This window comes from Liolophura sinensis, chromosome 7, assembly GCF_032854445.1.
Source record: "Liolophura sinensis isolate JHLJ2023 chromosome 7, CUHK_Ljap_v2, whole genome shotgun sequence".
Classification (NCBI taxonomy): Eukaryota; Metazoa; Mollusca; class Polyplacophora; order Chitonida; family Chitonidae; genus Liolophura; species Liolophura sinensis.
Window position 1 is genome coordinate 16,377,029 of NC_088301.1, and position 14,484 is coordinate 16,391,512.

At 37.8% G+C, this 14,484-nt stretch overlaps 1 protein-coding gene across 1 annotated transcript; it reads left to right on the plus strand.

The window, feature by feature from the left end:
* Positions 1-786: 786 nt before the first annotated feature.
* On the plus strand, positions 787-13,537 carry LOC135470690 (protein LTV1 homolog). Its single transcript, XM_064749724.1, has 11 exons — positions 787-921; positions 3,178-3,312; positions 4,111-4,287; positions 5,181-5,268; positions 6,612-6,771; positions 8,261-8,504; positions 9,202-9,329; positions 9,735-9,868; positions 10,520-10,572; positions 11,476-11,667; positions 13,285-13,537. The coding sequence occupies exons 1-11, from the start codon at positions 919-921 to the stop codon at positions 13,396-13,398; spliced, it is 1,428 nt and encodes a 475-aa protein (XP_064605794.1). The 5' UTR covers positions 787-918; the 3' UTR covers positions 13,399-13,537.
* Positions 13,538-14,484: the final 947 nt, after the last annotated feature.

Here is a 14,484-nt window from a genome sequence, read left to right on the forward strand (position 1 = left end):
AACACTTTTAGTTTGGCAGTATATTTTAGCAGTACTGTGGTGCGAACATGTTAGACCCAAAATCAGAACAAACAGGAAATGCTTACAAAACCAGCTAGAGTAAACAAAAAAAGTTAAAAGTCCCAATCCACATTAAATACAGTTTGTTCTTTATTTATTTTATTCCTTATTTACATATAACCTACCATAAACCTGCATTGTCTTTAGTGTGTTGGCAATTTTCATCTGATGAATGGATTGCTGCCAAATTACAGAGATGCAAATAATTTAAGATAATACACAAGTGAAGTAGGTGGTAAAAGGCCTATGCAGAACCACTAAGACCTGAACAGGCCTACCTTAAATGGCCTAAAATTTCGACCAACAAAATGCATGTTCCGAAGCAAATGAATGTCATGATTTATTACTTTTAGACCTGATACTTTTTCATGATGGGATATTATCCTACCATCCAAACAAACCTTAGAACACCTTTTTAAAATCAATAAAACTCTGAGAATCAGGAAACATGAACGGCATAGTCATGGACGAAATAATAGATCATTTAGGGTAAAAATCTTTTAAGAGATACCGGTACTGGGGTTTGGGTGTATTACTCTAAATTCTCAACCTTTTGGCATATGAAAGAACTTTCAAAGCAGTTTATGCACACTTTTAGTTTGATTTTGGAGACAAAATTTCATTTTTAAGCTTGACCAATTCGTGGGCTTCACAAAAAGTATGATTTTCTTAGTCTACACAGAATAATACCTTCAGAATATGCTCGAATAAACATCTTTCAAACATGCGAAAATTACAGTACTTATCTCCCCTTAAAAAGAGAAGTCTTTAGCTTTGTGAGTGGATTTGTGGATAGCATGTGCGGAGTTGTGACATACGAAAAATAACTGCGATTTTGAGAAGAAGTCCCGTCTTACAATGGTAAATATTGATATGTTGACATTAAATAGGCTTTAATTCCAGTCACCAGTGTTTCAAGAGTGGCCCCGGTTGTTTCTGATGATCAGTTCCGTCACTGTCAGTCTATACATCATCAACAACAACATAACCATTAACGATAACGTGTCACACATGGTTAATCTGCATGTCATTCTCACTTAGGACGTGTAACGCAGAATTTTGGGCGTATCACTGGGAGTGTCTGGCGACGGTTTTACCAGTGGAAGGGTTCTATTGCACGTTTGAGAAGCTATGCAAAGAATATCGTCCAAACACACATCCAAATACGGCCCTGGATGACTATTCATTGCTTTTGACTGTTAAACTCCGAGATGTCGATCATCCCAAAGGTAAATATTCATCCATATTTATTGAAGTTCAGCCTCTCCGCTCACTTCTCATGTATGGAATGGTTGCCATGTATGTGGTGGGCATGCACAGGTAGGCTGCTGGATACGAAACGTCTGACCCGTACTGGCCTCATTTCAAATGTCCTCATGTCAAAACAACAACACTTGCTCTAGTTTGCTTCCCTGTCACCCGAACCTTTATGGAATTTGTACCATTTGAAGCCAAGGGGACTAAAACCAGCCATTGCGTGATCGTATAACAACAAAAAGACATCCTAACCAGTTTGAAGGAAGGGATAGTTTCGTATCTACCTGCCTGGCTGTGCATGCGCGCCGTGTGGGGATGGCAGCCAATTCGTAAACGAGAAGTGAGCAGAGAGGTTGAACTTTAATAAATATGAATGGATATTTACCTTTGGGATGATCGACATATCAGGGCAGTCAGGTGCCCTAGAACCCTAAGCATTGTAAAGGAGTGCACCTGCATGGACTTGGTAAGTTATTTATCAACAGTTTTCCAAAATTTTACAGTTTATCCTTTAACAGTAAAGGGACTGATTCATGACTTTGCGAGCACCATATCAAATGTAAAAGAGCGAAGAAACGTCATCAAGGGCTACCAGAATATAAGCCTACTGGTTAGTTTGGGGTCAGATTGGTCACTCCAACCATATGACTCCTGAGGAGAGAAGTCATGCACAGATGCTTTTGTCTTCCCACAGAAGGAAATACACAGTATTTATCATTGCCTTAATAGTACACAAAATCATTAATCATCCATACACAATTCCTATTTTATTTACGGGGTTATTTTAAGAAATGTCGAATGGCCTGACTGCCTCGTGTTTTCACATTGTTCTCGCCAAGAAAGGGCTGAAATATTGCTGATGTGGCATTAAGCCATAATCCTTCATTCATTAATTCATTCTAGTGGCCTGGTATATTGAGTGATATTGAATGTGAGTTCAAGTTCAGCTCATGCTGGCTTCCTCTCGGGCCGTAAGTGGGAAGGTCTGCCAGCATCCCGCGGATGGTCGTGGGTTTCCCCTGGGCTGTGCCCGGTTTCCTCCCACCATAATGCTGGCCGCAGTCACATAAGTGAAATGTTCTTGAGTATGGCGTAAAACACTAATCAAATAAATAAATATATAATGGCCTGGTATATTGAATGATATTAAATTAAGCCGCATGTCTAACCTGAAATGACCTGCTACCTTTTTCATATGACATGCTGTTTTACCATAACACTCTAATGTCAAAGTGCTATGCGTATGTGTACATGTACATCCCCAAAAACATTACGTAGTGCACCAAGTGAATCGATACATTGCTATAAGCCGGATGGGCATTTCAGGAGTCTCGCGCAGCTTTAGATGAAACAGGGTGAGGGCTCTCACAAACTAATGCGACTAAAATGCATAATTTTACGCTATTTGCTAGACTGAATATACATCTTGCATGGTCAGGTGTGTCAGCTTAGTGGCTTCCTTAGCACGGCACCCTTAGCAGCTACAGTAATGTCTTTTCAGTTGCGTTAGTTTACGAGACCCCCATTCTTATCTCACCTACAACCGTACATTCCCATCTTCTTCGTTGCCCGTCCACATTTTGAATCAATCTCTTTTCCTTGTAAAGCTTCTTCATGATGTGCAGATTTTAGGCACAGGGTTGAATTTTCATTTGTTTGTCTGAACAGCTTCTCTTATAGCTCAGCTTGTATTTACAACTGCGAACACCTCTTTCTATTTATCTGCATGGCAAGATTGAGTAGTTTTGTTACTCTCACATTCTACATAAACACTGATATCTGATAATCTGATATACTTGCTTACTTACAGTATTTTGGATATTAATTTTCACATTTTTGTGTTTCATTTTTCACCCTTAGCCTGGAAGAAGGAAGAAGTTTATTGACAAGCAGAATGCGGTGACCTTTCACCTTGTACACAGAAGTCAGCGGGATCCCCTGCAAGCTGATGATGATGCCTCACAGAGAGTGTTACTGCCGGCCGCAAGCCAGAAGGTAAACCATCGAACAGATACCAGTGAAAGGAACATCATGGATCTGACATAGAAGTTCTCCACTACCCTAATTCCCCTCCGTTTTCGAACATGAAGAAAAGAACTTTCAATATGATTTTATGCACCTTTTTAATTTGATTCTGCATTGGTTAGTTGGCTAATTTCAGAGCAAAAATTCGAAAAAATTTATCTGTCTGCACTGAAAAAATGCTCTCAGATACTTGAATAAACACCTCGCAAACATGTGAAAAGGTTAAAGATGTAGAGTAGCGATGTTGATAAATATAGAGGGGCTTCTGTGGAATGCCAGGAGATGACATCATTTATAGAGTAAACTATCCAAGTCATGGTGTTTATCACGTACTACTCTGAATTGAAACTTGGTACATTGTTTCGCCTTGACAAATTGAAGATCATATTCGAGTGTTTGGTAGTCCATTTTCAACGAAATTTAATGTGTCTACTTTTGCGCTGTTTTGGACATTAACAACTGTCATTGGGTAGATGACATGTATTTTGAAAACAAATCTTTTAGAATGCTTGTTAAACTGCTCCATGTTTACAGTGATTGGAGACAAATGTGGCAAATTATGAAATTAAAATAAAACGTTTCTAAACAGTGAAATTTCTGAATTTCTAAACTGTGTGTTAAACGTGAAATCCAGAGCACAATGCTACAAGTTACACAACAATCAACAATGAGATCAGATATGTAAATAATAACTCTAGATACACATTAGCTATAAGTATAAATTGAGTTTCATCAAGTCAGTAACTTTTGCAGTGCTGTTAATTTCAGGAGCTTGCGGAACGCAAAGAAGAACAAAGAAAGTTTGGGGTATTTTACGATGATGATTACGATTACCTACAGCATTTGAGAGACATCAGTGAAATCAACAAGCTGCAGCCTGGAGAGTACATCCGGGCGAATGATGGAGAGCTTGCTTCAGATTCGGAGGTGGAAATTCCACAAGGAGTGAGTCAATTGAGTAAATCGGCTGTCTTCTTTGTGCTTAGGCCACACCAAATTTTTTTTTCTTGAAAATATTTTTTTCAGTGTTTCAAGTATGAAAATTAAAATTAATCTAAAAAATCGTGTGAAATGTGGACTGCTCCATCAATTGTTCCCGGTAAAGGCATATTTACCTGAATAAAAAAAATAGAAAAATAGAAAAATCACAATAGGTCAGATAAAGTAAAACGGTGGCATTTTTTTGTTTTAAATTTTTAATTTTCTTATTTTTATTTCATTTTTGGATTTTTTTAGTGTCAGCTCACCTGTAAAACACAAAATAAAATTGGTGTGGCCTGTTGAAGTGACGTTACTAAAATGATGACGTATTTGTATTTTGTGCTTTTTGAGTTATGTATTTTCAGCATCTTGTCCTTTCTCCATTTTTGTGAAATAGGGTGACTAGTAGATGTATTACTTCTTAAATATAAAACCAAATGTTAAACTGGGCTTTAATGCATAATTTTAGGTTGTACTCAGGTACCATTTATATGCCCCAAGAAAAAGCTGATACACTTCTTTATAGTTATATATGTTAAGCCACATTATATATTACATTTTGAGAAATAAAAACCCAGCATTTCATGGATCTTCAATGGACACAGCCATTAAATGTGAACCTTGTGTACCTGAAAATTAACTCTTCATGTTCTGCCTGTTGAAAGCTGAACCACGTATTATAAACATTGAAAATTTAAAGAAAACAAAACAAACTCACCACAGGCATAATAGACTCACATGGAGAATGACTTGATCCTTTTATGCTGATAATATGATGAAAATGTTGTGCCTCAGTGAATTTATTTGTTCACTGTATCCAGATAGTGATGATTTTAAACTTATTCTTTTACCTTCAGGAACCCAGTCTTCAGCTACCGTCATCAGTGTTTGCCTCAGAGGTGGAAACTGAAGTGGGTCTTCTCAATAAAGCAGTGGCAGTAAAAGGTGTGCGTGAAGTCAAAAATGGTGGCAGATTATTTTATAAGTGAAATACTCTTTTAGCGTAAAACTCCAATCAAATAAATAAATAAATTTGTCGGCTTTGTCTCAACATGGGAGGTCCTAGGGCGAATGCCTCATACATGTATGTTATGGTATTTCTTTGCGATGAACATACACAGGCGTTTTCCCTTGTAAGATTGTGAATAAACATAATGGTAAATTCAATCTTGGGATAGATCCATCAGTACAGTACAGGTCAGGTACATAATATCCCTGATTCTGTATTGAAATAACATGTATTTTTTTCAAGAATGATTCATAATGGATTCTCCTAATTGTCAGAGCAGGAGTTGTTCCCCTTGTCCATCATACTTTGTGCCATACATCCTAGCTTTGTGCCATACAAACATTTGGATGGAGCTGCATTTGAATGAGACAACTTTTGAGTCGGTCATCATTTGTGGATGAACAAACATTTGGATACGCCAACATTTGGGTGGGTCAGCAATAATGGGTCAAAATTTCAATGTCTCCGACCGTACGTGGGAAGGTCTGCCAGCAACCTGCGGATGGTTGGGGGAATATTCTTGAGTATGGCGTAAACAACACCAATCAGATAAATAAATAAATAAATCAAAATTTGGATGAGGTAACATTTGGGTTGGTCAACACTAGAATGTATCAAAATTTGGATGGGTTAACACTAAGATGGTCCAAAATTTGGATAAGACAACATTGGCATTGGTTAACACTAAGATGGACATAAATTTGGATAAGACAACATTGGCATTGGTTAACACTAAGATGGACATAAATTTGGATGAGACAACATTGGCATTGGTTAACACTAGGATGGGCTAAAATTTGGGTGAGACAGCAGTTGGATAGGTTAGCACTAGGATGGGCTAACATTTGGATAAGACCACATTGGTATTGGTTAACACTAAGATGGACATAAATTTGGATGAGACAGCAGTTGGATAGGTTAGCACTAGGATGGGCTAACATTTGGATAAGACCACATTGGCATTGGTTAACACTAAGATGGACATACATTTGGATGAGACAGCAGTTGGATAGGTTAGCATTAGGACAGGCTAACATTTGGATGAGACAGCAGTTGGATAGGTTAGCACTAGGATGGGCTAACATTTGGATGAGACAAAACTTGGAAGGATCAGCATTTGGAAGAGGAAATATTTAAATATTACATTAGGATGAGAAAACTTTTCAATGGCATGAAATGTGGTCCTTCCTATATTATTTTCCCGTATGGTCAAATTACTCCTTCCCTATGCACTTCTGGACAGGTATTTAGGGTTGTTTTGTTCTGATGTACATGACAGGGCCACAACCAGACTGGGATCCTGACATTGTAGCTGCACTCGATGAAGACTTTGACTACAATGATCCTGACAATCTGCTGGAGGATGACTTCATTCTGCAGGCCAATGCTGGCAGTTTGGATGCTGAGCCAGTGGATGAGAACATGGATGGCAGGAGAAGGTAAATTCATCGAGGAAAAGTCTCACAAACAAGATTGAAAACAGTTGGGTCATCCTTAATTAGTTCTTTCTTGCTGGTAACACAAGCTTGGTAGCAAAAATAGTATCGGTACTCTTTAGTTAAATACTTTTTTTTTTTTTCATTCTTGCTCATAAAACAGATAGAAAATTTAAGAAAGTTAAAGAGAAAAAATAAATGAAGAGTCTATCAAAAGATAAAATTAAAAATTGTTCTAAGAGTCTAAGAGTTGGTCGAGCTACCCCTAACAAACATATTTTTAATGTTGCCCTTGGGAATTGGGAAAATTGACAGATGCAAGAGAAATACAATTCCGTGAAAAATGCAGTCTGTTTGTGTTACTGTAATAGAAGTACATGTGACTCCACACAGAAAATTCTTGAGTAAGCCGGTACAGAGCAATCAAATAAGTTGTGAAATACTGATCAGTGAAAGATATACATGTAATCCTGTTCATTTGATGAAAAAAGTAGCTGTTCCAGTGAAGTGGAGCCCTTTTCATGCGTGTGATTTCAAATCAAGAACTCAATGTTGGGAGACCGGGATCAATCCCGGATCTGGTCATACCAAAGATTTTAAAAATTGTACTTGATGCTGCCTCTCTGGGTGCTCAGCATTGAGAGGTTAGAGCAAGGAAACAAGGACTGGTTGACTATGTTGGTGTCAGTATAATGTGACTGGGTGGGGTGTCATGCCTGGTGTCATCATCAAGATGCTACAGTAGCGCCAGCACTTTGGCGGCATGGACTGGCCCTGTCACAGGAAGACACATTATAAGGACACATACCTAATGATTACTCTTCGTTGTCATGTGACTGAGAAATTATTACGTACAGCATAAAATCCCAAGCATTCATTCATTCATTCATTCAAATCGAGAACCGAAATTTGAGACCTTATGGCTTCCTGTTTTACATCACAATGACTACATTGTTGATGTTGATTTGATGAAGTGTTACAGTTGTGGACCATGTACACAAGGTTCACGGAGATAGGAGCATGAAACAATTTTGCACATTTAATGGCTGTGTCTTAAAAAAGGATCCGTGAAATGCTGGATTTTTATTTGATGTGGCCTAACATATATAACTATAAAAGAAGTGTCTCAGCTTTTTTGGGGGGCATATAAATGGTTTTAAGCCACAGTTTTCAGAAGGCTCCAACGATCAGGCTGGAAATTGAGTACCCTAGTTCCTCAACCTTTTGGCTTATGGTAGAGAAACATTTAGGGGACTTTTTGCACATTTATAGTTTGATATTGGAGACAAAATTACGTGGGTTGGATTAGCCATTTTCAGGGCTACACAAAATGTATAATTTTATCAATCTACATAGAATAATGCCTTAAGAATATGCTTGAATAAACACCTTGCAAAAATGTGAAAAGGTTGAAGAATTACAGCAGCTGAAATGCACTGTACAGTGTAGGTTTTTGGAGATTTGTTTGTTATTGCTTGTGTTTTCTTTGCAGACCCGACTTTGATGATGATCAGTTGTTTGATTCTGATGATGACTACGAGGATGGAGATGGGGATGTGGCTTCTGATGAGGCTGATTTCTCAGGGGATGAGCAGTACAGAGGACCCATGGGGCTTGATGGGGAGGATCCATTCGGTGATATGGAAACGAAGTCACGCTTCACCGATTACTCGCTAAGCTCATCTGTGATGCATCGGAACAAAGGACTGACGTTACTGGATGACAGGTTTGAGAAGGTAAATTAGTATACATTCAAAAAATATATACCTATGTTTGTGTTTGTTCAAAGGATACATGATAAGGTACTACAAATGAAGGTATGGTTTTAAGAAAAATGAAGAAAGATATGCCCAAAAATGAGTTAAACTTTTTCCATCTTTAAGGCATATTTTGTATCTTAAAAACCGCTCAATTTTATGCATATTTTTTGGTCAGTGGTTGTATATATTCGAAAATGGTTCTATCTATGAGCATCCTGGGAACACAGTACCATTTTGGACTCTCCCTCCAACAAAGTTATTTTGACTGCTATCTCCATTTGAAGTCACCACAGCAGTCTTAACTGTTCTTGACTGACTGCTGGGGCGTGAGACAAGCTGTAGCTTGAAATATTTTTGGCCCCAAGAAGAAAGGTGAAAGCCTCATATATGCCATTTTAATGAATTAAAACAAAGAATTTCATGTATCGTTGAAAAACATTCATCATAGTGTTAATACTTAGTTCTGAACTTTTTACCAAGTGTTTTTCCACCTTTTAAAGTACATTTACCTGAAATGACATGTCTCAACTTGAAGACTGTCCCTTGTTGAATTTACAGACCTGTCATCATATCCACTCCTCCAAACAATTGTCTTGCCATTTTTCAAATGTTCTTTTCATATAATGAGGTTGTACGTGTGGTGAGGTCACCAGTGTCATTGTTTGTATTTCAGCTATATGAACAATATGACGACACAGAAATCGGGGCCCTCGATCACGAGGATCTAGAGGGGGGTGTTGACCAGGGGAGTCATCTGCTTAACACTATACTGGATCAGTTTGAAGACCAACAGAAACTTGTGTAAGATTTCTGTTTGTTATTATCAAAAATAAGGAAAATTAAGTTAAATAGTCTTTGATATTTACAGAATAACACTTCTAAAATTGTTCAAGAAAAACTCTTTCAACTTAAGGGATGCTGGTTTTGCCCATTGTGTACAATGTACTTTGAAGTATTTGTTCTTTCTCATTGTGCTTGTGATTCTGTAATCTATGGAACAAATCCTTTCTTAATCTAACATATAGTGTATGTACTATCTTTTACTTAATGTGACAGTTACTCATTTTGACCTTTTCTGAGAGATTTATTAATTATAATAAAGTTATAATATTTTATACCATTGATTTTTCTCAGGGTCTAAGGATGCCTTTTTTTGGGCACATTTTTAACGCATATAATTATGTACATACACCTTCTGTTCATCAGTGCATTAAAAGATGTGGTAGAGCCAGGGGAGACCATCAATGACAGTGGTGAAGACTCAGGCATGGACGATAATGGTCTTGTTACGGTTGTCTTGGAAGAGCCGGACAAAAAATGGGATTGTGAATCAATATTAAGTTAGTTCTCTTGTGTTGTATTTGTAAAAGAGTGAATGGTTGTGTAACATTATTTATTTGCCTGAAAGTTTATTCAAGAAGTGAGGTTTATGGGTGGGTTAAACTGTATTGCCTAGAGTAAAGTATCACATGGGTACAGAAACCTAAAAAGTTTTTAATAATAAAGTGCAGCGTATGTGATTCTTGCGAAAATTGTTGTGAATACAGGCTTCTCATGTTGTCGTACAATTTTCATTGTAAGAATAATTCATGAAGTATTTGTAATACACGTGTATGTGTATTCAATTGTCAAATGTAATATTGTTTAAAAAATATACGTTGCTTTTGTCTGTGTTTTTAGAACATTGCTGTTTCTACTGGGGGGTTTAAGCCAAGAAGTTTCTCGGGTACCTGGAGGGTACTGGTGTGCTCCAAATTTCTCCATCTATAAACCTGATCACCATTGCAGATATATAAATTCTGAATGATAATGATGAGTCATTGATCTGGATAAATTCTACTGGTCATGATTCATGATTTTATCCTGTTTTTACTTTGACTTCTTGTCTCTTTCTTTTCTTGCTTCATGGATTTTACACCCAAACCCGTCCAAATATACTGTACAGTTATATCCTCCTATCATTTGTAGAATTTTCTGTTTTCTTTTTTCAGGTACTTACTCAAATTTGTATAATCACCCCAGGTTGATAGATGAGCCAAAGAAGGTAAAAACTTAACATTTAAGACCTCAAAGAATTGACCCCAAGATAAAGTTCGCTTATTGCACATGAGGCAAACTTTGTTTTAAAAACTAGTTTTCCGGAATTTATTTATTTATTTATTTGATTGGTGTTTTACGCCGTACTCAAGAGAATTTCATGTATACGATGGTGGCCAGAATTATGGTGGGCAGTAAAGGGTAGAGCCCAGCGGAAACCCACAACCATCCACAGGTTGCTGGAAGACCTTATCATGAATGGCCGGAGAGGAAGCCTGCAAGAATTTTCCAGAATTAGTTTCTTCAGTATGATAGTCAACCAGAGTAAAATTTTCATTTCATATATCTTCTGTTTATTAGTTTGTATGTATCTGTTTTGGCATAGAAGCCCTGTAATGAAGAAAATGATGTGCAGAAATATACAGTTAAACGGCTTTTGAAATGCTGTAAATGACCTAAATTTCACCCAGAAAAGTTCACTTAGAGGCAAATAAATGCCATATAATACTACTTTTTGTTTGCTGAAGCTTACATGTCTCTAATACTCTATAATCTACATCCTACAAAAACTTTAAAACACTTTTGTAAGATCAGTAGAACTCTCAGAATCGGGCAAAATGTGCAGTTTTGTAATGGATGAAATAAAATAAGTCACTCACCATAAGTCGCTCATTTTCTATGGTTCTGAATGTTCTGTTAAGCATAGAAAGGTGTTTAGAGGGTGGTTTTTGGATGGTGGGATGACACACCTACTAGAGTCACAACACCAGCTGTAGTATATTATAACATTTATTTGCCCCTAGTTACATGTATGCATTTCTTGAGGCGAAATTTTGATCATTTATGGCATTTCATTTACAAAGTCATTTGCCCACTGAGTTACACATATCATTCCTTTATTATACTGCAGACCAAGATAAATTTGTCCTCCAAGTCTGGTTTACCCCTGGGTGTGTTACAACAACCTGGGTTAACACAGAAACAGATAGAGAAAGACAGGCGACAGGCACTGGTAGCTGATCGGGCGTCTACATACAGACCCAAGGATGAGACCACTGAGGAGAAAAAGTCACGGAAACAGGCGGTGAAAGCTGAGAGGAAGGTCAGTGGATCTTCATGTTGCTAATGTAACGATTCACTTTCAGAAGCACATGAAAACATTAAAATTCTACTTTTGATCCCAACACATGCAATTTTCGGATAAGATACTGATCAAACTTCAGTAAAATCTATTAAGTGGATCATGTGGATAAATAACTACACGCAAATTGTATCATGTTAAAAGTGTTAAAGTTGGGTGAAGTACAGTACTCATACAGTACAGCTCAGATGAAAAGTTGTTTACTGCTCGTATTGGGCTCCAAAATACTGAATAACACTCCACTGGCACATGACAAAACCTCTACTGGGCTGTGTCAGAGACCTGCTGAGGCTCACAGCATTATCGCCCAAAGGTGTGAGTATAGTTCCGTCTACAAACATAAGCCCTATCTTAATTTGCAAGCAAAGATGCAGCCCTCGTGTTTCAGCATATACATAGCCGTGAACAGCGGAAAGTTTATGTTGCGGTATGTAACCTACCCCCCCCCCCCCCCCCCCCACACACCCACCCCCCGCACAACAAATTCAACTTCATTAAGGGAGTAAATATGCGATCAAAAACTCTGATTGGTGTCGCCGGTCTCCGCACTAATTTTGATATACATTTATGTTATGCCCATGCAACAGATATTTTATAATCAACTGGCCAACAAATGTTTGCATAGATTTCACAAACCAACATGACTTTCTGGTGAATAAAGCAGGTGCAATAGCGCTCATAAGTAACCCGAATTGGCTAGTGTATTGTTTTTTCCAATCTGACTGGAGTGTTTATGAAGTTTTCAAGACTAGCCCACATCATTGATTTTCAATACAGACATGCTCAGTTGCTTACTGAATTGTCAACAGTAAAGTTGTACAGAAGAAGAACTTACACAGAAACGCAGAAATGAATCCATCCCCCAGCAGCCAGTTTTGAGATATATATTTATTCCTATTGTTTACGATTTTCAAAACCATACAGTGTGTGTCAGTTAATAAAGTTTGACACTTGTGAGTATTATTTACTTACTCCAGTACAACATGCCTGTTGTTCTTCAACTTTGGCAAAGTGTCACTGCTGGATACTATGTTTGCGTGAGTTCTTCTTCCAGGTCTCTGCACTTTTCGAATATTTCGACAGTTTCGAATATTTTATTTAAGCTTGAGATTAAGACAGATGTCTACCTTAAGCATACAGTAATCCACTCTGCTGTTAGTGCTTATTAAACACCCGTGATATTTTTTCACAAAGTGTAGTGAATACCAAAACATTACTCTCTGAGCTGAACCCCCCCCCCCCCAAAAAAACAAGCAACTCATCACCATATTTTTATTCTTAAACATATAAGGTATTCACATGCACTTTGCCTCAACTTTATTCATTCACCATGCCTGATAGCACAGTTGGTAGAGTGTCCCACAAGGAGTTACAGATTGCGTGCAAATATTTGTTTCATCCATTTTAAAGAAGATGAACCCAATTTTTGTAATGTTTTGGACCGCAAGGGCTTCACGGAAGAAAAGGTATTTTTTGATGGCCAATATTTTTTTCCAAGTAAAATGACACATGAAGTTGAAAATGTTATTTGGAAAAGCATCATCTTTGTAGTTTACAACGAATGTTCTTTTTTTGCAGGAAAGAAGAGCTGAGAAGAAAGCCAACAAAATCGCGTTTAAGGTGGAACAGAAGAGACAAGAGTCTGAAGTGCAGAATTTACAGAAAAATTTGCAAGGAGTGAAAATAACGTGATGCCTGTGAATTGGCAATCCAATGGACAACCGGCAGAGTTATGTAGCTTTACTGTGTATGTTGCAATACATTGACTAGCATGTATCGTTGTGTTACTGTATTGCCATATTTACAAATATATGGATTTGTATTAAATTATGCAGGAAACTTCAATACAAGCATATTGTAATTATTTGGAGAACAATTTTTATTATGTGGTAGGTTGCTTGGACAAGGTAAGCATAACTGTAGGCCCCTTTTATCAAGTCAATCCAAATGATGAGTCGTTTATAATGCTGCCAATGGACAGGAATGCTGTTGGACTCGAATTTAATACTCCACTCTAGAATTCTTCCACATTGACAAGAAGCTCAATTAAATCTGTGAAAATGCCGCACCTTACAAGATGTCAGACAAACCCTCTCGTTTTCATTGCTGTTTTAACGCCATGCTGAAAAATTTTCACTGGTATGATGGCGGTCAGTTTTAGGGATGGTGAAAAACAAGTGCAAAGGGACATTGTTGATGGCTGGGATCCTCAGTATATTTGATTATTGTTTTTAGTCCACACTCAGGAATTTTTCCTTTTAGCAGTGGTCGTCGTTGTTATATTCGGAGAAAACCACCAACCATTGGCAAGATGCTGATGACATTTCCTGCTTATGGTGTACAGATATGCACTCCTCATTGGGGGGTCAGTGAACCCTACACTGGTAAAAACAGCCACACGATTTACTGTCAGCAAAGGCACTACAAACTACTAGTGTGAGCAGAGGAATTCACAATTTCCATATTGAACCCACATCTTGTGTCTCCCTTGAAATATAAAAACAGGCATCTTCACCATCTACCCATAACCCGCTCCTGATTCCCTAGTAGGAGGAGGAGGGGCCGAATTCACGCACATTTCCTGCCAGGAGATACATGTAGCATCAAACAAGCTTTTTAATTGTGCAGTTTTGGAGTTACGTCATTACATCAACAGAAATGACAAGTCAGTGGAAGAAGACGTCTCTGCTTTACAGCCATGTTGGGCTACTATTTTTTTGGCATGTCTTTTACCATGGCAGTATTTGCACTTACAGAAAACAAGACAGCTTTTTTTGT

What these genes read in the sequence shown, in the direction of transcription:
- LOC135470690 (XM_064749724.1), top strand. An exon ending in TGATAGATGAGCCAAAGAAG is followed by an intron (nt 10,573 to 11,475) that starts GTAAAAACTTAA and finishes ATTATACTGCAG; the next exon opens with ACCAAGATAAATTTGTCCTC. An exon ending in CGGTGAAAGCTGAGAGGAAG is followed by an intron (nt 11,668 to 13,284) that starts GTCAGTGGATCT and finishes CTTTTTTTGCAG; the next exon opens with GAAAGAAGAGCTGAGAAGAA.